Source organism: Gordionus sp. m RMFG-2023, chromosome 5, assembly GCF_954871325.1.
Source record: "Gordionus sp. m RMFG-2023 chromosome 5, tfGorSpeb1-WG-v2, whole genome shotgun sequence".
Classification (NCBI taxonomy): domain Eukaryota; kingdom Metazoa; phylum Nematomorpha; class Gordioida; order Chordodea; family Parachordodidae; genus Gordionus; species Gordionus sp. m RMFG-2023.
The window spans coordinates 15,701,110-15,728,493 of NC_088779.1; the positions used below are offsets into that span (position 1 = coordinate 15,701,110).

General features: G+C 28.5%; 1 protein-coding gene across 2 annotated transcripts in view; it reads right to left on the minus strand.

Annotated features, from left to right (window-relative positions):
• Window positions 1–27,384, minus strand: part of LOC135930405 (signal transducer and activator of transcription 5B-like) — a 95,118-nt gene that overhangs the window by 21,307 nt on the left and 46,427 nt on the right. The window contains exons 2-13 of one of the 2 annotated variants that reach the window (XM_065467198.1): window positions 26,554–26,687; window positions 24,124–24,286; window positions 23,993–24,082; window positions 23,873–23,950; window positions 23,751–23,832; window positions 23,545–23,702; window positions 23,351–23,502; window positions 23,157–23,309; window positions 22,978–23,112; window positions 10,212–10,362; window positions 10,045–10,167; window positions 3,000–3,092 (exon numbers count right to left, since the gene is read on the minus strand). In XM_065467198.1, the coding sequence (XP_065323270.1) occupies window positions 3,000–3,092; window positions 10,045–10,167; window positions 10,212–10,362; window positions 22,978–23,112; window positions 23,157–23,309; window positions 23,351–23,502; window positions 23,545–23,702; window positions 23,751–23,832; window positions 23,873–23,950; window positions 23,993–24,082; window positions 24,124–24,168 (1,260 nt within the window). In that variant the 5' untranslated portion in view covers window positions 24,169–24,286; window positions 26,554–26,687. The remainder of the gene's footprint in view (window positions 1–2,999; window positions 3,093–10,044; window positions 10,168–10,211; window positions 10,363–22,977; window positions 23,113–23,156; window positions 23,310–23,350; window positions 23,503–23,544; window positions 23,703–23,750; window positions 23,833–23,872; window positions 23,951–23,992; window positions 24,083–24,123; window positions 24,287–26,553; window positions 26,688–27,384) is intronic. The other variant, XM_065467197.1, reaches the window with a different exon arrangement.

Genomic DNA, 27,384 nt, shown 5'->3' on the forward strand with positions numbered 1-27,384 from the left:
TAATCTATATATATATATATATAACATTTTTTATATTATAATTGTTTTGTTATTAATTACAACAATTTTTTTTAATTTATGAACATCCGTGAGCCTATATCGGAGTGATTTTCATACACCGCCGCGTTTTTCACAGGTCTAACTCTACCATGATTAAGATTTTGATTATCAAAAGGTAATGTTAGTTAGATTAGGGCAAATGGAATATATTGATTTATTCTAAATTTAATAACTTTCTAATTTATAAAATACTTGATTGAAATATTATTTGACGCCTTAAAATAGCATGAAAGTTCACCCTTCACTACAAAGGTGGGGTCTATTTTACCCCAAATTTTGATTAGCTATATCTCAGAACATATTAAAAATTGAGATCTAAAATTTTGAGTATATATTTAAAAAATATTGGAGATAATAAATACAAAATCTTAAATTAATATTTACTTCCAAAAAAAAGTTAGACATGTTGTTATACAAATAATCATCATCTGACACAAAATCTACTTCACCTATATAAATTTTATAAATATCAAATATTAAATAGAAAATACTTCCAGAACTTGATGATATTAAATTTTCCATATGCTAATTTTATAGTATTTTGCTAATAGTATAAAATTTTATATTTATCAATAAAAAAAATTGTGAAAAAAAAAAATTACTAAGGTGGGACCTATACTACCCCAAGCTCAACAAATTGCAAATATTTTAAAAAATATCAAATCAATTATCTTGAAATTTGGTAGATATATTCTTTATAAGAAAATATTAAACTATTATAAAAACAAGGTCAAAATATCTTCAGGTTTTTTTATTACCAAGATTATAAAAGCCGTGGGGTATTATTTACCCCACCTTTGTAGTGAAGGGTTAAAAGAGAATTTTAGGAATACTAAACCTACCACAAAAATACCTAACATGGCCCGCCACCTGTCACTTAACCAGATCTGATATTTAAGTTATGTAGTTTTGCACTTTTTTTAAAAAATTACTCTTTTCATAATTTCTATAACTTTTTTCAAAATTAGTATTTATAGATAAATAATGCAGGAATCCGAACCGAAATCAATATCGGGTTGGTTTAGGTAAAAATAACGATTCTGATTTCAGGTTCGATTCTTAATTAATAATAATATAAGTTCGGTTCGAACCTCTAAATGTCGGTTTGAACTATTTTGTATACACATGAACATAAAATGTTATATAGTGAAGCGCGCATCCATTTTCATCATTAAATACACACAATAAAATGTTTATTTTATTACCAATTGCACATTATAAATAATATCAAATGTATAAATTATAATAATTTTCCTAAAAAAGTAATGAGATTAAAATATTTCCTAGCTCAGCCATATTACATCTGTATTCAATATCAAATCAACTAAAGATTCACCACCCTCTTCTATTTTTTTGAAAATCTGTATGATTGTAGTATATACAATAACTAGTAAGAATATAAAATTTTAATTCCCAACTCAGCTTACTTCCTGAGATATGGCCATCTTTAGAAACGCAAAAATTACAAAATACATTATATTTAATTTCAAAATCTAAAATAATAATTAACCTAAAAACATAAATTTTATTAAATAGCTATAGCCATTTAATAAGATATAAAATTTAAATTATTGAAAATGAGTCTATTACCAAAAACCGGAAATAGCTATAAAAAGAAAAATGCTAATTATTTTTCTAATTTTTTTTAATAGATATTATACTCCCTAATATCTGTAGAAAATCCTAGGCTCAGATAAACATTGGTCCAAGAGATTTAGCACCTTAAATATGGTCATAAGGCTAAAATCGTTTATAAAAATCATTTATATTTAAAATATGTAGTATTTTTTTAAATTTTCAATAAAAAGAAAACTTATAATTCAGACATGTAAAAAAAATAGAACGGTGGACATTAGAGATCTCTTGATTGGGCTCAATATTTAAAAAAATCGGAACGGGTCGGGCTTAAATTTTGAAATGAAATAAATATATTTTAAAATTTTTGCATAAAACAAGTACCCAATATTTTTATTTGTTTATATGATGATCATAAACTCGATTTTGTTCAGTGTAATGCAAAACTATTAAAAAACAATATTTTCTAAATCTAAAAAAATTCGAACCGGGGACAAATAATTTTTTTTAATAAAAAAATATTGTCTGGGATGGAGCCATATTATTTTATTAAAAAAAATTCGGACTGGGCTTGAAAAATTAGGCCCGATGATCAAGTGGATATTGTATCGTATTTAACATATAAGTTTTGCTATTTTATTTTAGGAAAAAAATATTTATAACTTTATTTAGTTAATTATTTATAATACATGAAAATCAATGGGAAATTAATATTAAACCTAAATTTGACTTTCATATTTTTTTCGAAATAAATGCATAAAATTTTAATTCAATTTAACTTCTTTTTTTAAATTTAAATATAAAATTAAGTTAAAAAAATTTAAAATGTTGTAAAATTGCACTTACCAGAATTTATAAAAATTGCAATATATAAAAATTTATAAAAATGGTGAATGTGATTGATAACAATCTTAACAATTCGAATATAAATTAGAATTTCATCCATATTACTCGTTAATAACTTTCACATTATTTTAAATGTATAAAATCATGAGGTTCAAACCGGATCACAAGCATTTTTAGCAGTTCAGGTTTGAATAGAAAATTATTTAACGGTTCAGATTTGGTTTGATAAAAATAATACCGATTAAAGGTTCTGTTCGGTTCTCTGAAAAAATGATTTTGGAAGAGGAACCGAAAGAAGTCGGAGAGTGGGGAGGGGTCATTAGCTTTTAATATTTTCAAAAGCTTGCAAATTTAAAGAAGTCCCTGCCCCTCCTCCTCTAGGTTATGCCAGTGAGACAGGTCAAGATTATTTTTTGTTCCAACTATAGCACATAATAATATTCACACTAAATTTTATCAGAATAGAAAGAGGTTGACCGAATATCTATAATTTTGCTTATTATCTCAAAATAAATTACGAAATCAGAAAAGGCGTTATCCCACAATATACTGGCCCAGGCGTTTGCTTCTTGATTTCCATGAACGATAACTACAATAGGCAAAGAGAGGGTCTAATTTTATTTTTGTAAATTAAAACATTTTCAATTAAATGTAAAGTAATAACTCACTTATATCTACTGCTTATTCTATTCTAATTTACTTAGGCTGATTGGGCTATCACCTTAATAATACTATATAGTCTAATAAAATAAAAGATATCAATAATTGAATGTTTTCATAAGTATTTTTGTCTAAACCGATTTAAATAATTAGTTTCTAATATGTTTTATAAATGTTTAAGGTTAATATAGGAATCCTATTATTTAACGATACTCGGGTTATCAATCAGTATCGGTATCGGTCAATATTTTAAATTTTAATTGGCTGATACTTAAAAATGATACATCTTTACAAATAAAAAAATAATTAGTCAACATTATATGATATTTTAAAAAAATTCTAAACCAATAAAAAGGAAAGAAGGTGCCATAAATTTTTTTATAAATAAAAAATAATAATATTTATGAAACTTATACTTTTTTTCAATAAATTTAAATATTCTACATTATCATTTTTGGTATCAGTATCAAGTATCAACCGATACCATGCTAGCATCGGGTTGGATATCGGATAAAAAGGTAATATTGGTACAATAATGATTAGTGTTCTTAAGAATATTGGTTAACTGCCGTTATCATTGGCGGATAAAAATATTATTATGTATTAAATCATGGACATTAAAAATATATTCCATATATGAATCTAGGAAAAAAATAAATTTTTAAATTTATTTTTGATAATTAAAATTTTTATTTGAACTGTATTTAAAAAGGTAGGGGAGACGGGAGCATGCGAGCCTTAAAAGGCAAACGTCAATAAAATTAAAACTACATAATAATATTAAATAAATAATATCTCATTTTATTCCACTTATTTACTTTTATGCTATATATATTGTTATGTTCTACCTCCCCCGCCCACTTGTCCCGTACAACTTATTTCTTTTCTTTACGTTTTTCTCCACTTGTTTCTTTTGTTTTCCCATCTTCCTTTATTATGTTATGAAATTGATATATTACACCTTATTTTTATATTGCATTTGAAACTGGTTCTTACCAGTTTCATGAATGATTGTATCGCGATTAAATAACAACTTTTTTTTTCCTTTTTGTTTTAAAAATTATAAAGGTTGAAAACAAACCACCTTTTGCGAATTAATTATTTTTCTTTCGTTTTGGAAATTTATGTTTTTTGTAACATCGATTTTACTTTGTTGAATAAACTTTGAAAATATTATTTTAACTACGTTGTCCAAGTGATTCCATGACTAAATCGATAAAACCCGGCCCCCTGGATCCCGTCATCGACCATTCCGGACCCCCGATCACGGACTGTATTTTTCCCATTCAGACTGGGGGACCCATCGGCCCAAATATTACACATATAAATTATTTTTTAAAAATTATACTTTTTTAACAATATTAATTTTTCCAAAAAAAATATTTGGAAAAGGATGAGCTACACCCGGGAAGATGAAATCTCCCATGAGCGCTTTTCAGCTGCTAATATTAATTAATTTTATATAAAAAAATGATATATATTATTGCAACTAGTGATCTGCATAGGGCCTAATTTTTCAAGCCCGGCCCAAAAATTTTTAAAAAGGTTGCCGGCCTGGCCCGAATCCGAAATTTTTTTAAAAAAAATTTACCGACCCGGCCCCGAAAATATTTAAATATAGAAATTAATTTTTATAATTACTCAAAATAAAAGACATATGTTATATGCCGTTTATTTTCAATAAATAAAATCAAATATTTTTATTTTACATAAAAAATTCAATATAAAATTGATATATTTAGATATATTTTAAAAAATTTTCAAGGTCCGACCCGACCTGTCCCAAATTTTTTTTTAAATATTAGGCCCGGCCCGGTCCAGCCCGAACCCGATTATTTTAAATAGAATTAGGCCCGCGCCCGGCTCAAAGTCCCTTAAGGCCGGGCCGAGTACGGGCCTAACTTTGCAGATCTCTAATTGCAACTACAATAAACCATAATGGAAAATAATTTATAAAAATTTAGTGCAATTTAAACAAATAAAGAATGGATTAAAATTGCAATAGGATTCTGTGAAAAAGTGCATCTAGGTAAAATAAAGACCCATAAACAAACAATTAATTAATTTTATTAAAATTCCGCAAAATATTAGGGAGAAATATTCTAGGAATAAATATACAGTTTATAAAAGGACATTGTATAATATTGAGAAATTTAGCTATGAAGGAATTAAAAAGAGTGCAACTTCTGAATCTATAAAACATTAAACTTTTCATTCCTATAAGAAATGATTATACAATTACTACGGATAATGATGCTAATTTTGTAAAATCAATTAAATTATTAAATGAACGTTTACTTAAAAGGAAGGATGATATAGACGATTGATAATTATGATGACACAAATGAAATTAATTTACAGGAAATAAAGATTTCTCCATAAATATATATTGCATAAGATGTGCAGCATATACTACACAATTGGCTATTAAAGATTGTCTAAAAAATATTCACTTTAAACTATCAATAGTAAGGCATGTCGCAAAATATATAAGAACTCCAACAATTGCAAGAATATTAAAATCAATGAAAAGATTAATGGCAATATTAGGTTGTACAACACGTTGGTTTTCAATTTGTATGAAGCTAGAAAGATTAAGTTTGAAAGATTTCTGTACTGATTTTATTATAGGAGTATTTGAAGTCGTCGGAAGATGATTGGTGCCAAATAAAGGGCCTTACTAATGTATTATTTCCTTTAAAAAAAACAACTTAGATTTCTGATTTTTATGGCATATGGATTAGATGCCGATTAAATCTAGAAAGATTTACTAGTCCTTTTTCATGTCAAATATTAGAAAACAATGAAAATTCGAGAGAAAAAATATTGGAATAGTGTTGTATACGCTTCTATATGTTTATGGCTAAAGACCATCTTAAGGATTTATGGCATACACAAAACTCCATAATTTATTGTAATGATAATAATGATAGCAATATTAATGATCTTGAAATTTTACTTTATAGAGAAAAAAATCAAATTATTATAAGATAGAAAGGAGGAACAAAGAATATCTATTACATCTTAATAGAGAAAAATGTTTTAAAATTCTGGAAAGAAAATTCTTCAATATATTTAGAATTATATATATTGTCTAGAATCGTCAAGGCTGTACTGACGACACAAGTACAATAATTTGTGTATTATAAAAATAATTATCTATTTTAGGTCAACGTATCTTTGAAATATATATTGTCTTATTTAGGTGGAAATCTCAAGGATGATATTTTAGAAGATATTATGATTGTGCAATTGAATGAAACATTTAAAATATAAAATATTTCATTTTTAAATTTTTTATGTAAATTATGAATGTGTATATGAAGTATAATAATAAATTAATGAAAAAAAAAGTTTTATTTGAGTTCCATTTTATGTTCTCTAAATCCTGAATCTAGACCCCTTTTATAAAATTTTATTCCTGTACCAGAATCCGGACCTTTTTTTGTTGAAGGATTCACATCCCTGGTGTTTTTCCATTATGGGTTTATGTATATATTTATTTTATTTGCATTATAAATATTTTTCCATAATATTTATTAAAATCAGAATCTGAACGGTTTGGTTTATATTGGCAAAATCATATCAGATCGACCTACTTATTATAAAGAGTTTTGTATGCTTTCCATTCTTAACTTATCTTTAGTCTTCTAGCAATGGTTAGACCTGGAAATTAATCTCAAAAATATTATGGAATCCATTTTAAATCTAAATTCTCATCCTTTTCTTGGGTAAGCCCTTCCACCAAATCTAGGTGATCTAGGTCTTCATTCTATAAAAATATAACTTTTAATCAAAATTTTATGATTTTTTTAATTATATCATAATTTTAGATTTTAGTATTCCCCGTCATCTTTATCAATACAAGAATATAATTTTTTTATGACCCTATTTTTGCCCTAGTATCCCATTATTTGGTTAAAATGCCCTTATTTTTTTTTACTTACCATCAGATACATCATTTAGTAAGCTATCGGTTAAAGTAACTAGTAAAAATTTAAAATATTTACAAGTTATATGATATCCGGTTTTATTAACCCGGTCTCCGATGCCTCAGGTTCTTGCCATTCTCTCTTGGCTAATACTCTTGGAGACCGATCTATCTTATATAGCAGCCTTGGAGACATGTGAAGCAGAAACGTTCCTAACATATATTGGGATCTACTATTAGCATTATGTTTAATATTTTCACTTGAGTTGTCTAAAAGTACTATCTCTTTGTCTCTATCTAAATCCGATCCACAGTAGGCAGAATGTCTAAATAACTAGGCTATGAATGGTTACAAAATATATTCGATTCTAATCTTTACTCACCAATAAAAAGCTGAGAATAGCTAGAGGGCTATGATTAGGTTGTGATATTGTAACCTCTACCTCTTATATACTTAGCAATAAGCAAAGCGGTAGCTTAGACCATTGACACGCTATTGTCAATTTTCAAAGAGAAGGCTTCATTAGATACCTTGGCATAAAATAGTAACTATATCCCTGTGATCTAAAATCATTTTACCCATGTGCCATCCGGTTTCAGCCCCAATAGCCTAACCAGACCTGACATAACATTCGTCCACTGGAAAGGCTTACCCCTCGCTTGGGACTAAATCTGTGAAGGTCACGCAAAAATTATACAAATAAAAATATTTAACCAATCAATCGTATCAGAAATTTCCGGATCATTTCGACCACAGGCCCTTCAAATAAATAAATATAAGAGGCAAATTTTAAGATTAATTATGAGCGCAAATTTTTATCTGCGATAAAGAATCTCTATTGAGATTTATAGCTCAATACATTTCAATTCAAAAATCATTGAAACTCATCTGTTCAATTTAAATATTGTTATACCCATTCCATTTTTTTGCTCGTTATGTTTTTTTATAATTTTCTAATCGTCCTATATAAATTTAAACTTAGTAGGTATTTAAAAATATTTTCACATAGTTCGGACATTTTACTTTAAAAATAGGAAGAGAAATATGAATACGATATATGTAAATTTTACTGATGTGTTCAATATTCTAAAATCATTTTTAGTATTAAAGTAATTAAAGTTAGGTGATTTAAATAAAATTTAGTGGTGTATAAATGCATCATTATACACCTATCAGTATAAACCTCTAAATTGGCTTGGGTGATTAGTAAGGAAAATATTGCCGGAGGGAGGCAAGCGCTCACTTCTCTGCCAAAATTTTTATTTTAATAAAGTATGGTATTTATTTAAATCTTTTTAACATATTTATTGAGATGAATATTTCTTGATTTTTATGTTTTTTCTATTAACCATTTATTATCTTTGATAAAAAAATTCAATGAATCATTTTCTATCGATTGAACAAGCACTTGCTTAACTTTTTGAAGAAGAACAACTAAGGAATGAGATAATTATAATTCTACCAAACCCAAATTTTTCTGCTTTTGTCGAGAAATACAAGAAAATATAGAAATCATTAATTTACAATGTCTTTCTGCTAGCATTACCAATTTTATTTTAAAGCAACCATAAATGACTCATTCCTTAATGTTAACCATGAAAATGATAACGATATTCCAGAGACATCAACTCCAAAAAGTCTTTTTATAATTTCTGGTAATTTAAAAAGGAGGAAAGTGGATGTATTATTTTCTGCAAGCCCTTTCATAATGAGAGGAAGATTTAATAAAACTAATATGCAAAAAAGTCCATAGAATATATTTATTCTTAAAAAAAGTATATTCTCTGATTGTATAAAAAGTCTTTTTATAATTTCTGGTAATTTAAAAAGGAGGAAAGTGGATGTATTATTTTCTGCAAGCCCTTTCATAATGAGAGGAAGATACAAAACTAATATGCAAAAAAGTCCATAGAATATATTTATTCTTAGGAAAAGTATATTCTCTGATTGTATAACAAAACAAAGTAATATTTATGCAAAAAAATAAATAAAGGCAAATATAAGTTTATCAATTCCATATATTAAAGGATTTATTGAGGTCCTATTACTGAATCATACTAAAAACATAATTTATCAATAAACGGGCAGATGATAATCTATCTAGGAACACATTTATTTACAAGCTTCATCAAAAATCGTTTAAGATTGGATTTTGGCTGATTGAAAAATTTAAGCAATTTTGTCTGTCAGAGAAAGATTGACCATTAAAGGGTTAATAGTTTTTAAATGTTTATTCTTATATAGCATATACTAATATATAATGTTATTTATAAATAGTAATATCATTATATCTTTTCAATTATTTGTTATAAAAAAAATTATATTACGTGCATATTTAGCATTTAAGTTTGGAACCTAGAGTAATAAGGATTCTGATTTTGGTTCCAAGTTCAGGTTCCTAAAATTTGGAAAAGTGGATTCTAGTCCGGTTCTTAAATTTGACACAAACTGAAATAAAAAAATTTAAACATCACACTTTATTATTTAAAAAGGTTTATATTTATAAGTTTACTAATTGAAAAGGATAACAGACTAATAAGTTACCTTAAAAATAACAAAAACACTTAATATCGATGAAATAATCTTATAAAACATAATTGCCTAAAATAATGAAAATAATTTTAACACTTTAAATAAATAACCCTTTCAAATTATTAGAACTGATTCCGGAATTTGTTCCTGAATTTTAAAATGGGTTCTAGTTCTTATTTAAGAGGGATGTTTATTGTGATTTCGGTTCTAAATTTTGTTCCGGTTACCAGGGTTCAAGGTTTTGATTCCAAACGACATACATATAAATCAAACAAGGGTTTAATTCATTTTAATTCAATAAAATAATCTTAATTTCTTCTTCAAATTATTAATGATCCTTATTCATTGCAGAAATTATTAATAATCCTTACTCCTTGCCTAGTTAGAGAGATATTTTAAGTATTCATGGATTGTTAAATTTGATTATAAAATGACTAACCCAAACATTAAATACGATTTCCCCACCTGCTATTTTGAACGATGATTTAAACATTATGCAAAATTTTTCATCTGCTACTGTTTCTGAACCTTTTTTTTCTTGCCTTTTGATTTTTTTTAATTGCTATAGAATAATCATAAATAGGATTATAATATATTTTAATAAACCATATTTTTAAAATGGACACATAATTTATCGGCGCTAACATCATATTCCATTGTTCCTATGTGATTCAAAATTTCACCACTAGTTTGATTAAATTGAGGAAGAAATGTGGCATCATCCTTTTTCTCGAGTATCTGAGCAGCTTGATATTCGCTAAAAACAAAAAATAATTATAAAGTGTATGATAAATTTATTTAAATCCCATACCAAATTCTAATAAAACATATTAGAGATTATTGCGTCCTTTGGATCATTAATTCAAATAGTTTTGTTACTTAATAATTAAAAAAAAATACATGAAATTTTATTTATAAATATATCTAAAAAAATAAAAATAGAGAAATTATAACTCCAGGGTTCGTGATTGTTTAAAAACTGAGAGAGATTCCAAAGAAAATTAGCTAGATAGAAGCTCTAGTTTGGGATCATATCTAATTATCGATGGAGATCTATATCTGTCCAAAAATATCATTTTATCGAAATTCACTATAACTCTGATATCTCACCATCCGATAATCTACCAAACCAGACCCCGCCTACCACGCCCTTCTTTGAACCTTAAGCACCAATAGTTCCAAAGACAAAAAGAGGATCAAACAAAATAAATAGCTAAAACATAAATTTTAATTACTTCAACTACCAACCTCTGAAAAACAACAAGAGTGCAGAGCATCGTGCCTGTTATATATAATCATTTCAAACCAAATACTGATTCAGGCTAGATTGCCTACTTTCTTCCGATGTTGTAAAGCAGAACTAAATATTTGGGACCATTTTGCCTATGGTGCTAGCTATAATTGGCGTGAAAATATAGACGAGGTAGCTCGGAGTATTTTTATTTTTATAATATTTTTATTTTTCTAAAATATTAATTCTTTTAAATTTAATTATAAAATATAAAAATAATGTCAAAATATACCAGTTTTAATAAATGCTAAAATAGTAGGCAATTAATAAAAGAGTAAGGATATTGGTAGTCTGTTTATAAAACATGAGTTAATTAAATGCAGATTGATATCGATAATTTTTTAAATTTTAATATTTTTAAGGTCGACCAAATTAATAGAAGTATAAATACCCAGTCCACAGAGCATCTTTAGTGCGACCTCAAAACAAAATATGTTTAATCTGGAAGGTACCGGTATATGGAAGATTAAATAGCAACAGAAGAGAGAATATAAATCTATTGAATATCTTTAAAAATGTTTTAGAATATATCTATAGAAAATATATTTTATTATACATTTTTATATTTTAAATTTGAAAAATAAATATTTTAAATAAAGAGTCAAGTAATTAATTGTATGTTCTGATAACATTAAAAAAAATATAAGTGACCACTGAGAAAGAATCTGTTAAAAAAATTATAAAAGTAGGAAATCTAAGAAAAACAATTGGAAAAGGTATCTAAATTACAAATCTGAACGGCATCTTTATACTTCATAAAGACCCAATTTGCCATTCCCTTTATGTAAATTTTATCCTGTCTATCTCATTTTTATTTATCTTTTTACAAAAATGGGTAAATAATTTTCTATAATAAATGTCAGAGACCTGCAGGCCAGGCTCTAAGCCCGGCCCTAGGGCCGAGCCGTATTTTAATTTTTTTAAATATACCCGCGCCGGGCTTGAAAATTTTTTTAAAAAAAAAGCCGGACCGGGCCGTAAAATTTTTTTGATAAATCCGGGCCGGGCCGTGCATACCTATGCAGATCTCTGATAAATATCATTCGACAAAAAAATATTTTAAAAAAATGTGTTAAAATTAACAACCAATAGTATCCGATAACAAAAATATCATTCAACAAAAAATATTTAAAAAATAAATAAATAAAATTTAACCAATGAAATGATAGATAGCCAATGGTAATTGTGGCTCACAAACCATAATCTTACCTTTTTTTCTAATTACATATTATCTGAGTATATAATTAAACACTTGACTCTTTATTCAAAATACTAACTAATCAAATTTAAAAAATTAAAATGTATAACAAAATATATATTCTATAATGATATAAGTGACCACTGAGAAAGAATAATCTGCTAAAAAAATTTATAATTCATAAAATTACAGTTAGAAAAACAATATCAGCAAGGCATCTTTATAATCCATAAAAAATTTTACCTATTTACCCCGCCCTTTATTTAAATTTAATCCTATGCATCTCATTTTTATTTAGTTTCAAAGAATGTTGATCAAAATAAATGCTTAAGAAAATTATATAATTTTTTATAAACAATGCTTAAAATTCAGAGTTGTTAACGCTCCTTTTTAAAAGTAGCCAGCTCTCGCCTTCTCAAAAGGAGTTAGCTCCCGCCCCAAGTAATGGAGTGTCACTCCATAGCCACTCCTTTGATTCATTTTTTTAGAAAGTACAAGAAACATAATCATATTTTTTTATCTAAAACGTTTTATTTATATTAAACAGGTTTGGCATGTCGGTCAATTGCTCTAAAATATTATTGGCGAAAAAATATTTTGATATAATAACTAGTTCATTAAAAGCATGTTTATCAGTCTTATTAGGTTAAAATTTATTTAAAAATAAATTTGTACCATGAAAAGGAATCGAAAACAAAAGAATATTTTTTATTACTAAAATAAAAAAATATAATAATTTAGCTAAGCCTTATTTTTTAATAAATTTAAATTTATTTAATATTTAGCGGAGTACAAATAATATTAATTCTCATTTGTTTTACTTGCACTTGCTAAAATTGAATTTATAAATTAAATTTCTTTTTAGTTGTTCTGGTCAGATTTACAAAATAATTTATATATATTATATTTTATATAATATTATAAGCCAAATTATTGAAATAATTGGTCGATAATATGATAATTAAGATTTATTAACTTTACAATAATCAAAATCTTTTATAGTTAAATTTTATATTAGGGATTATGATCAAACCAAAGCATCAAGTTTAGAAATATTTTCAAGAAGTACGCGATGGTAAATTAGTTAAAGCGGTATGTAGGTTATGCAAGATGTCCTATATTATCCAAGTTGATAGAATGATCAAGCATTTATTAAGCAGTTGTTTGTACCATGTGCCCTGTCATAATTAAGGATTCAAATTTCAAAATAACAACCTCTACAAAAAATCACATAAATGTAATTGTTATACTTCTAGCTCTAACGAAGAATTGGGTGAAATTAGTGAGAATGATTATCAAATTGACAATATTTTGTCTTGTGACTCAAGAAAATTTGATTCCATTATCTCTGATCTATCTACAGTCAAGGCTATTAATTGTAAATCTCAATCTTGTATAACCGGTTTCATAGATCGAATAAATCTCAAAGATAAAAAATGAGCTCTCAATTATTTGCAAAGGCTATAAATGCGAGCAATTTACTTTTCCACGTCACAGAAATCCCTAAATCCAAAAATCCTTTAAAAAAAATAAGTCCCCAGGCGAAGGCAACTGGCTAGATATCTTCTAAAAAAGCGTCAGGAGATATGGAGGCGAGAGTTGCAGAAATAATAGATAAAGCTCCTCACTTATCAACTGTTTCAGATGCCTAGAGCAACATCAGAAACGAGAGTATTATTAATTTTATAATGATGACGCCTGTTCCAGTATTCTACAAATTTTTAAATACTGAGAAAAATAGCCATACGGCAGATTATATTGCCCAGGAATTTAAAATATTCTTTAGTTATTGATAATGCCGCTAACATGAAAGCAGCCTGGAGAATTTTAAAATCTGAATCTTTATACAATCATATAAAATGTTATGGTTGTGCAGCGCATACATTGCAGTTATTCTTTCACGATTTTGAACGACTTCAGTTATAATTAAAAAAATTGTTAAATTTTTCAAGAATAAGCACATACCAACTGCAGTATTTTCCCGTAATAAGAATCAAAATGGTATACCATCTACATTAAGTTAGCAAAACAAGATGGGCATCGCCAATAAAATGTATGGATCAAATACAAATAGGTAAGAAAACCCTGAAAGCATCAGTTGTTAAAGAAGCTGTATGTGATCCCATTGAAATTACTAATAATATATTAAATGAAGAAATATTTTGGACGAAAAATTTAAAATTTTTAACTATACTCCACTAACGTTTGGGGCAATATTCATATGAAAAACAGAAATCGATTGAAGACTTCTATAACAGGAAAATTAGTAAGAGTATATCATAACTTAAGGTTGATTAAAAATGTTAAAAAAAATAATAATATTGAATATGAATCGGAACAAGACTCTGCCATGGAGGGCGAAACATGAACTATGGAATGAATTAAATATATTATAAAAATTTAATATTATAGATTCTAATATTCTAATTATACAAAATAAAGTTAATATTAGAACATTTATTGAATTTGACCATATTTGACAGATCAAATATCGGTCAATTGAAGAAATCGTATTTGACCGGTAAAATGCCCAACCAGGATATTAAGTAATATATAAAAATATTTATAATCTTTTATTAGCTTTTAAAAGTAATAAATTTTCTAAATTTGAATCTAACATCCACGCCTCTCCCCTAAAACCCGTTTAGCAATACTAAACAAGCGCTCAATAGAAGCACTAGAGGGAAGCGGGGTATTGTATTTTATAAAAATACTTTTTAATTCAAAAATTTATCAAAAATCAATATATTATCTTCCTGATGATTAATTTCATGGAATCCAAAAAAATCATCCAAATAATTGCAAAGTTCCCGTGAACGCTATAGCATCAGGAATTTGTTTTCTTAAAAAATTAATTTGCATTTTAATTCCCATATTTTGTGCATTTTTTATCCATTTCCAATTTAATTTGAATGCAGCACGAATAATAGCCGCAATGATATTTTCATCATTATAAACATTTGAACTGCAATAAAGTTATTTAACTAGATACTTTATTTTTTTATTTCGATTTCTTCTTCTATGATATCTGAATCCATTATATCAAAAATTATTTTTTATCATATATCTATAAAATGAATATTAATATGACTTAAAAGATTTTTTCAATATAAAAAAAATGATGTCAAGAAGGACATCCGATTGTGAAAATCTTGCGACAAAATCTCCAAAGCATTGGCGTGGTACAGCCCAAAGTACCCTTATGCCTCATCATCCGCCTACGATAAAAAGAAGGATGGAAAATTTGGTGGAACCACGATTCGTGAAAATGAAACTTATGAGGACCATAAACAAGCTGTTAATAAGTGGAGAAACCAGTTCACAGGTGGATAGAGTAAAGGTCGCGACATGGAATGTTGGGAGTATGTCGGGAAGAGAGGGAGAAGTGGTCGATGTATTGCATGGAAGGCATATAGATGTATGCTGCATACAGGAGACCAGATGTAAAGGTAATGGCGCAAGAATGATTGGCAAGACTAGTAAAAAGTAAAAATTCTTCTGGCAAGGAAGTAATGATGGTAAGGCTAGAGGGGTATTGGTTGGGGAGAAATTGGTGGACAAAGTAGTCAAATAAAGGGTAGATAACCAGATAATGGTTATTAAGATGATTTTTGGTAGAAATCTATATAATATTAACTCGGCATATATCCCCCAGGTTGGAAGAAGTGAAGAGAAATATGTATTTTGGGACATATTGGGGGCGATATCGAGACTGGCCAAATGAAGAGGAGATTATCCTAGCTGGTGATCTGAATGGACATGTGGGAGCGAGTAGTGAGGGTTATGAAGGAGTAAAAGGAGGATTTAGTTAAGGCATGAGAAATCTGGAAGGGGAGGATTTTAAATTTTAGTGATGCTATGGATATGATTGTCTGTAATACAATGTTTTTGGTGACTTATAAATCGGTTACCAAAAATGCAGTGGATTACTTGCTATTAAGGAGATGTGATAGAAGTATAGTAAAATCTGAAAGTGATATCGGGAGAGGAATGTATTAGTCAGCATCGACTAGTTATGAGAGATTTCACTTTTAAAGGCGCCAGGTTCACTAAAAGAAAGTTTCTGCCAAGGCTAAAGGTTTGGACGTCAATTCAATATGACATTGGCGATAAGGAAGGCGGAGGTGGCACAAGCTTCTGTGGTAAATGACAAGTGGGAAGTCATGAAGAAAGCCTGGGTGATGACAACTGAGGAGGTGAGTGGATGGACAAAAGAGCTGCCAGGACATAAGGAAACTTGGTGGTGGAACCCGGATGTAGCGAAAGCTGTAGATGAGAAATGGAGGTGCTCCAAAGAATGGTATAATAATAAAGAAAATAATGAGAACGATATTTACAAGATGGCAAAAGAAATGCTAAGAAATCAATAGCGAAGGCGCAAGAAGAAAAAAAGCAGGAGTTTGCTAAAGTAATGGAATGCTCTGAAGGAATTAAAAATGTGGTTCAAAGCAGGCAAAAAAGAGGCAGGATATGGTAGGTGATAAATGTTTGAAATGAAGGAAAAATGGTGATTGATAATATTGGTATTAAGAACCCTTGAAAGATCTACATGGAAAGACTTTTGAATGAAGAAAATGAATAGGATAATGATGTTTGTTAGTTGTGCAATCTGATGACTTAGGGATTGAATGGTTAATGAATGTAGCCAATCAAATTGTCATAGCTGGCAATGAATTATAATATCCAAGTATACAAGGAGAAAGGTGATTCTTTAGATTGCGGGTCTTACAGAACTATTAAACTCTTGGAACATGTAATTAAGGTATTTGAGAGTTTGAGAAGCGGATAAAGGAACAAACAAAAATAGATGAAATGCAGTTTGGTTTTACATCGGGGAAAGGTGAATAGATGTAATTTTTGTGGTGAGACAAATACAGGAGAAATATCTTGCGAAGGAAAAGAAACTGTATTATGCGTTTTTGATTTAGAGAAGGCATTTGACAGGGTGCCGCGCGAGGTTATTAGATGGGCCTAGAGAAAATCATGTGTTAAGGAATGGTTGGTTATGGCAGTGATGATAATGTAGGTAGGAGCAACTGCACCGATGATGAAGATAGTGAAAGCTTTGAAGTGAAAATAGGACTTCATCAAGGATCTGTGCTGAGTCCTTTATTATTTTTCTTAGTAATGGATGTGGTGGCTAAAGAAATGTGTGAAGGACTTCCATGAGAGCTATTATATGCAGATGACCTTGTATTAATGGCAAACAGTGAGGAAGAATTACGGAATATAATTAGTAAATGGAAGATGACCATGGAAGCAAAGGGTCTGAAAATGAATGCAGCAAGATAAAAAGATAATTGGTGGAGAAAATGTGGGAAAGGAGTTGCTAGAAATTCAATTTAATGCAGCATATGCCAAAAATGGGTACATAATAAATGTAGCGGGAAAAAAGAAAGCTTGATGTTAGCAAGAATTACCTTATTTGTAGAATGTGCATAAAAGGATGCATAATAATGATAACGTAGAAAATGGTGGTCTGGATATTGACAATAGGTTAACCCTAGGGAAAGTGGATAAGTTTTGTTATTTGAGTGATATGCTAAACGCAGAGTGGTGTCGATTCTGCCGTTGTTGTAACGGTCAGACAAGAATGAAATAAGTTCGGAGAGATGTCGTCTCTTCTACCAAATAAAAAAGTCTATCTGAATAAAGGTGAAGGTTTACATAAGCTTTGTGAGGAGTTGTTTAGTTTATGGCGGCGAAACATGGGCAATGAAAACGACTCACAGCCAAATAAAAAAAATAGAAATGAGGATGATTAGATGGATGTGAGAGAGAAAAACTAGCAAGGAATAGCGAGCAAGATTGGGTATAGAAATGATTGGAGTGGTAATGTGACGAAATAAACTAAGATGGTTTGGGCATGTGCAACGTATGACAAAAGATGACTGGATAAAGAGATGCTATTTCGTGGAAGTAGGAAGATCAAGACCTAGACCAAGATGACGTGGACAAATGTGATAGCGGCGGATATGAGAAGTATGAATCTTACAAATATTGATGCTCAGGACCATCAAAAATGGTAAAGAAAAATCAGAGGGAAAACTGGCCTATATGGGTAAACCTGGAAATCACCATAAAACGGAGAAGAAGATATAATATCCATTGTCAATAAAGTAATGTTTAAAGGCAGATTCGTAGATTACATATTTAATTTTATATAATATCTCATGACAATATTATATGTTATACATGTCAAACATCAATATGATGTCAATCATTTAGATTTGGAGAAAGCAGCTTTCCTTGTGATACAATAAAATATTAGTTATTGATCTTTTTAGTGGGATGAAGCATATCCACTGAATAAAAATTTAAAGATTGATTTTGATATTGGCTTTTATTTAATTTTTATCTGTTAATTTAAAATGTGTCATAAGAAATACTTTTATTAATAAAAATGCAATATTATATCAAAGAAACAATAAATTGTAAGTATTTATATACATTTCCTTTAATTATTAATTTGAATGATTTTATGATATTGAATATTATTTATTTAATATTAGAAATAAGAGAAGAGGGGGGGGGGGATTAAATATACCTCATCTAGTGTCACAAGAAGATGTCAAATAACATATTCTTGTTTTCAAACACTTGAATTAAGAATTTACTAAAATATAAAAAGGCTGGCCTTATAAAGAATTATGAATTTTTCTACTATAATTGGTATGTTTTTCCAGATTTCGCATAGCATATGCTAGAGCAAGAATTAGGATCCCTTATTTCCAAATAATAATTAAACTCATAGTCTGAAGATATAAAAACATTTTATTTCAGAGAAATCATAAATTTATAAATATTATAAATAAATTAATTAAAAAAATAATATTTTTAGGCCAACAATTTTTTTTTACATATTTTCCTGTTTTATAAACTTTTATATTTTCATGAATTATATGGGGTTATTTTTAATATTTCTTTCATTTGTGACAAAATTTCCAAAAAAATAAATGAAGGCGACGTCTGCGGAGCCCAAAAATTAATCTCCTCACAATCAAAACTAGCCCCATCTAATGATGCGACACTTGAAAACCTAAAATCTCTCCATCCACGAGCTTCTTATACTAGCTTACCAAATCCTCCGCCCAATATTCCTCCTCTCACAATATCAAACCAAGATATAAGTGACACTATAAACGAATTTAATAAATTTTCAGCAGCAGGTCCTGACGGCTATAGACCTTCCTACTTCCAAACATTCATAAAATCTTCCAATTCAAATAGTTTTTTTTTAACTCACTTACATCCTTCCTCAATAATAATCACTAGAGATATCCCCACATTAGCTCATCAAATAATATTTGGAGCTAACTTGATTGCATTTGAAAAACCGAAAGGTGGTATCCGCCCAATAGCTATCGGTTCTTTCTTCAGACGCCTGATTACTAAAATCATCGCAAAAAAAATAAAAACCGTTACTCATTCCCTGCTTGGCAATTACCAATTAGGCTGCGGAACAAAAGGAGGCGTAGATATAGCCTCTCACTATCTCCGAATCTACCTACAACATCCACCTTTAAACTCCGTTCCTTGCAAAATTGATTTCAAAAACGCCTTCAATACAGTATCTCGTTCCTCGGCTCTCGAATCGTTTTACGATAATTTCCCCCAATACTCGCGCATTGTTGACATTTGCTATACCAATAGCACTCCCCTCATTTTCAATGGTTGCGTTATATACGCAGAAGAGGGTGTTCAGCAGGGCGACCCCCTAGGCCCTATACTTTTCTAGCCATCCATAATATGATGAAAGATCTCAAATCTAATTTTGATCTAGACCTTGATTTATGGTACCTAGACGATGGCACTCTCTGCGGTAACCAACATCAAATAAGCAAAGCCCTCTTCCACCTCGAAAAAGAATGCCCCAAAATAGGCCTAGAATTAAACAAAACCAAAACAGAAATCTGCATACTCAACCCCGAAATTCCCCTAGACTCATTTAAAGATTACAATATTATCGAAATCGAAGATATCCAACTCTTGGGCTCCCCACTACTAAATAATAAAATCTCGAATAAAACTATCGATAAAACCTTCTTCGAGTTGCAAAACTTGGAAAAGTTCATCAATTATATCCCATCGCACCAACTTTTTTATCTATTAAGTAAGTGCCTATATTTACCTAAAATCTCACACCTCTTCCACTCATCCTCCTCATTCACCTCCTCAGAATTTTTCACCAAGCATAATATTCGCTTAAAGACCTTAATGGAAAGGATCCTTAATCTTCCATTATCAGACTTTAATTGGCACCTTGCTCAATTACCCGCTAAACTAGGCGGTATCGACCTGATCCCCTTAGAATTACTCGCCCTATCTCTTTTTATCTCTAATTGCCTTTCGCTCAATTCCGCGATCTCATCTTTTATAACCCCCAATGACGATCTCTTAACAGTAGCAATCGAAAAATGGAATCTACTAACCCCAGACGGCCAAACATTCCTAACCGAAATTTCTAATAAATCAATCTTGGAACCCCTTATAAAGAAACTTCAAAATAGTCTCAACCCCTCCGATACAGCGATATTCAACTTCTTCAATTAAACGATAAATATGGCGGATATGAATGGCTTGAGGCACTTCCAAGCCTAACCCTTGATAATCTCTTAACCAATGACCAACTGAGAGTTACCATAGGATTTAGACTAGGATGCTCGCTAACACATTCACACACTTGCCACCTTTGCAACCTACCCGTACAACCAAATGCAAGACACGGCCTAAACTGCTCCCGTAGCCAAGGTCGCCACCTCCGGCATAAAGCAATAAATAAAATCATCCATAACGCTCTCAATAAAGCTAAAATTCCTAACATTCTAGAACCAACAAACCTCTCTCTACAAGATGGTCTCAGACCTGACGGTTTAACCTGCATCCCATGGTCCAATGGGAAATCCCTAATTTGGGACGCTACCTGTGTCTCTTCCTTTCCCTCATCAATTAATTCAAATCCTCTTACTAATGGCGAAAATAAAAAAATCAATAAATACTCAATATTAAATAATTTTATTTTTCAACCTATAGTCATCCATCACAACTAATGGTAATTTCTCCCAATCAACATATTCATTTTTAAAAATTTTAGCATGTAAAATTTTTAACATAACAAACGAAAAACGCGAGTCAATCTTCCTAAAACAAAAAATACAATTAGAAATTTTTAAACATAATTATACATGTTTTTTAGGTACATTTTTACTATAAGCTCTTTTTAGAGCCATCGATATATTTAAAATTTACACTCATTTTTAATATTTTTAATTTGTATATTAGTTATTCTTGTAAATTGCTATTATTAATATGAAAATTAAGTATAATAAAAAAAAAATTTTCCCAAATAAAAAAAAAAAAATTAATCAATTCTTCCAAAAAAATCAAAATTTTACATAAATTTTAAATTTATATCATTTTATAATAAAAAAATATATATTCATATTCTTTTGTAAATTAAACAGCCATTTTTGTTATAAAAAAAATATACAAATTAAATTTTTTAAAAATTCTCCAACTTGAAGAATTTTTTTTGTTATTTTATTATCTTATTATATATTATAATTAATTCTGCATTCATTAATATATAAATATTTAAACAATAATTAATATTATTTCTTTTTGAAAAGTTCTATATTACAATTTATATGTAATTTGAATAAAACATAAAAAAATTATAAATACATGAAATCTTTAACCTTAGAATCTTTATAACCATAAATTATTAAAATAGATGTTGCAATTTTCAAAATGGCGATTATTTTAAAAATGTTTTTATAACATTATACAATTGGGTATTGTGCAGTGTATGTTAATATAATGGTTATGTATCACTGAAATTTAGAGAATTATATTAAATAAATTAAAGGATAATTAATCTTATGTTGTAGAATTTCAGTTATTGTTATATTTTGGTTTGATTGACTTTATATCATAAGAATTTCTCTTAATATAGCTGATTTCTCAAAACTTATTTTTATATCATATTCATTTTAAAAAATCACTCATTTCAAAAAACTATTTTAAACCCGAAGAATCATGATTTATTGGTTTTAGAGGGGACAAATCTTTAATTTAATGTTTTCTATTTCTTTGGTTTATAAACATAAAAAAATTTTATTAAAATTGAAAGGGTCGGGTTGAATCGCTTTTATAAAATATTACCTTAGTATAAGCATAATCTTCCAGAATATGCCTCTTCTAACCCCGATTTTGGTGATATTGTGGCTTTGCCTTGAACCTGCATTGTCAGAACACCGCAAGGAATAAAAAAATGCCATTTGCTGAAACCCTGACGGAATGAAATCGGGGGAAAAAAATTATGGTAGTACTTTTAACTAAGATTATTATTTTATGGTAATGGGAATTTAATTATTAATCAGGTGAAAATAACACATTTTATCTATGGTAAAAAAAATGACATATCATACTGGACATTTCCTTGGAAAGAATGTCCAGGTGACAATTCACGAGCAGCTAAATAAATGTTTACAGGTGTTTTCCATATTCATAATCTAAAAGATTAATGAGGTTTAATTATGTTAGCTCAATGGTTTATATATGCAAATTAGTTTTTTTAATTGGCGTGGTAGGCCAGAGGTAATAACTCCTAGAATGAGGCCTCATATCTATCAAGTCCTGGCTGGGAAATCAGATATTTCATTGAAAGGACTACGCGTCTAATAACAAATTCGTACAGCAAAAATAAAATTGGCCTGCATTCCAGATCACAGAATTTGCCTAATCCCTCCAAAAATATAGATGTGGGTATATTATATAAATGTGTTCGAGATCCCGGGGCTACTATTATTTCAAAAGTATGATTTTTTCGGCTGAAATCGGAACAAAATATCCTTGTTCCGTGTCCCTCGAAATAAGAAAACCTCATAATATTTGCTTGAACTTCGGGAGTACTCATGTGTAAATTCAATTTTGTGCCAACCAAAAGTCTAAGTGATGCCGTAAATCTTGTATTCGTTTTTAATACTTGAGGAGGTTGTTTTTCGATAACAAATGTGCTGTGAAAAAATAATATACTATTATCAATAAACATGTTATTTACTCATAAACTAGAGAAGATAATATTTTTAATATATTTGAGTTTAAATTATGTAACATATCATTGTGTTCCAATATAGCAAACTGATTTTGAAAACTTAAAAGTCTTTTTATTTGTTTTCTATTACGCCAAGCTACATCCGATATTTGTTCGAACCTTAAAAAGAAATAAATGAATCATAAAAATAGTATATTAACCATTTTTGGATTTGATTTAAATTATCATCAAATGGTACTCCACTCCCAGACAATTTTTGGTTTATTTTCCATTTAATTAGCTCTTCATTAATAACAGTGTTCATGAAATCCAGTAGTAAATTTTGTGTTTTTAATAATTGCTCAGCAAAATGCTTTTGTGAAGATTCAAATATTCAGATTTAAAATATAATTACTAATCTTTTTCCACGTATCTCAACACTTTTTGATTCTAAAGCCTGTAATAGTGTATCCTTATTATGTTTAAGCCTAGCATATTCAATCATATGAGATTGTGCATCTGAATGTTTATTATCCTCAATATTATAAGATGTAGCAAAATGTTTAACTTGAGCTTTCAAAATTATAAATTAATGGATTATAAATTTAATAAAATATATACCACATAATTTTTTTCCTTCTTGGTTATTTAAAATAAATGACTCTTGTTCTTGTTGTATTTGCTGTAAGAGATCATCAGCCTCCTAAAAAAATTGATTTATTAATTTTAATATATATATAAACATAGGTTCGGGTGTGAAGTAATTCAAATTTGGATTTATAAGCAGGGTTGTCGGCATAAGCAGAAGAGGGCGTTAAATGCTAATGGAAAAAATTGTATTTGTGATAAAACTTTTATAAAACTTTATCCTTTTCAACAACGAGACTTTTTTCCATTTGTAGACAATTTTGTATTGTTCGAACCATTTCTAAAGGATTATCGCTATATAGTTCCTAAAATTTTAAGGGTTATAAATAAAATAAAATATGTAAACTTGAAAATATTTTGCAGATGATGATAGCCTATAAGTCAATGGCATAAAGTGAACACCTTGGTTAGCTAACTCAGATATTGATCTATTTATTTCAAAAAGAAAGGATTGAAACAAATTTTGGGCATAACTCAAATGCTGAATGTTGTCAGGATTGATGGAATGCCTAGTATTTGGAAAAATTAAAATATAAATTTAATCTTTTAAATATGGTATGAAAAATAGAGTGTGGATATAAATTTGCAAATTAACAAATATCAGACCCGTAAGCCCGGCAGTATTTTAATATGCACGGGCCGAATCGTATTTTAATTTTAATATATCCGAGCCAAACCTATAAAGATTTTTAATATCCGGGCTGGGCTGAATATTTTAAAACCAAATATTATAAATCGCCATTATTATCTAAAATAAATATATATTTTAAAAAATTCGAGCCGGATATAAAATCCAGGCCGGGCAGTCTGATAAATATATTATTATAAAATAATTATTAAACTTTTTAAATTTAATTATAAGATTAAGATGATATTTAAGAAACAATAATAAAAACAACTATTACATATTTCTTAGTATTTTATTCGAAACAGTATTTAAATTGATTTGTCAGTAATAGTAAATATAATTTTCTACATTATTTTAATTTTAATAGCAATAAAATAAGTATATAAACTGTACCAGTAAAATAAATTCCTTATAATCAATTATATCCAAATTGTTATATTTTTGATATGAAAATATAAATTATAATCACTAATCAATTCAAATTTAGCTAAAAATCGGCGAGAAAAATGATTTGATAAAAATCCTGTATGTCAATTAATTAGTTGGAAAATAATATAAATCGAACGTTTAATTTTTCTTTATTGCTCATATTTTAATTTCCTTTTAAAATGATACAAAATACAACCAAAAATAACAAAATTTTAAGAATTTCGAGCAGGGCCAAAAAATTATCACAAATAAGATTTTGGACTGAGCCAAAGAATATCGCCAACCGGGCCTGGTTAAAACTCTAAATTTTTAAAAATTGCGTAATTGGCTGGGCTGTAAAATATCTTCCCAATCTGGGCGGCTAAAATTTTAATCTCATCAGTCTTTGATTTTAATATTAAATAACAAAAAACTAAACCTTGCGGATTAAATATTAAATTATATTTTATTATTAAAATTATTTTTAACATAATTATCAGAGACCTGCAGTGGCACCATTTGCACGGCCGGGCCCGGATTTTTTTAAAAAAATTTTCGGCTAGGCCCGGGTTTTATATTTTAGGCAGGATATTTTTAAAATGTATTACATTTATTTTTAAGATTTACACCATCTTTTGTTATATTTTTAAATGGAATATATTAATCTATAAATTAACCTATATTCAGTAATTTATAATTTTAATGATTAACCGTACATCGTATCACGTCAATACCCGCGACTTTTTCTGGGAAAAACATTATAGCTAATATATTAGCGCGAATGCATTACCGCGAATGCATCATAGCCAATGCATTTTAGCGAATTACATCATGCATTATCGAAAATACATTACAGCAAATGCATTAACTAATATCGCATATGCAATAGTGATTTATAGTTGACAAATGGTTGACATAATTAATAAAGAGTATTAAAATTTCTTTTGCTACTTATCCACTTACTTTCTAATAAAGAGTTCACCATTAAAGTTTTTATTTTTTAAATATACCGGACACTATAATTTTTTTTACCTTTTGAGAGTTCCTGGTCCATAATATTATTCCACAAGATCTCTTTTACTCTAAAATAAATCTTTAAACTTTCTACTGCCATATTCTAACTCATTTAGAAGCTCAAACCTTTTTCAAAAAACTAAAAGCCCAATGAACCATAATTTTTTTCTACCTGATCTCTATTTCTCTGAGGAAATTCTTTGACTCACTACTTATATTCTAACTCATTTAGCAAGTATGGACTTTTTTTAAAAAACTAGAAAACCACCTTAATTGTCGGTTCTATATTTATTTAAAGTAGTGTTTTTAAATCTTTAAGACTCTAAAACACGTCACTTGCTATTTATGAAATTTCGTAATTTATTAAGAAATATAATTTTAGTATCCTCAATTTTTTTAATAGTCGTTATTTTTAGAAATTGTGAAACACTAATATTTGACAAAGAATAACTTAAGACTCTCATTTATATCTATTTAAAATGGGCCAGAGTATTCCATTATGTAGATCTATAGCCAGGTGCTGACCTTTTTTTCAAATTATAAATTATAATAGAAAACATAAACACTTTGAGATCTTGTTAAAATAATGAATATAATTCATCTATCCTATTTTTTTCTTTTATAACACCTTACAATAAACGCCAATTTGATTATTTCTTGCAAAATTAGGGCCATATTTTATTGATTTTTCTTTCAAGTTTGAGTCAAAAGGTAGTAGCCTATTACTTGATAATTTTTCGGTATATGGAACCCGTGTTTTGGGGTATCTTTAAAGCTTGTTGAACTGAACGAATATTCCATTTCTAGAGAAATCAGGAATTAAACTTGGTGCATTCCATTTTTTCTTCTCATGGCATCTTCTTTTGATAAAATTTACAAAAGTATCGAATGGTTTTTTTATATTGTTAATAGCATTTAATAATGAGAATACCGAAATATTTTGTGTTATAGTTTATGATTTAGGATAAATTTTTAAAAAGAAGAGCGTGACTATATTTTTTTATTTTAATTTTCTAAAAAACCCCACTTAATAAAATTTAAAATATTTTGAGAATATTAATACACAAAATAAAATAGGAAATTTCATAAAAAACGAATGAATTTCAGAGTTATAGATCTCATGAATAACTTTCATCCAATAGTAGGGACTAGGGCTAGTCGGAACAATTTTTGTCAAAATCATCAGAATCCTGAAAATAATTGTTGTATTTAAATTTATAATATACCATGAGATAGCCCAGCAAACATTTACCTAAAGTCATACATTAATAAATATTTTTAGTATTTTATATTTTATCTAAAGATTGATTCTAGTAAAGGTTATTTTTGAGACATCAGGCCCCAAACAAGGGGCTTGTAGATTCCATTGACTTATTAAGTCTCCTATAGGATAATTAATATTATTATTCCAATTTTCATGGATTATGTTTTAATCATATAAAAATGTCAAAATATGACATTTTATTAATTTAATTATTTTTTTGATATTTCTCTAAAGTAAAGCTTCCTAAAGGTAACGAGAACGGTAATGCGATTCTTTTTTTTAAATAACGGTAA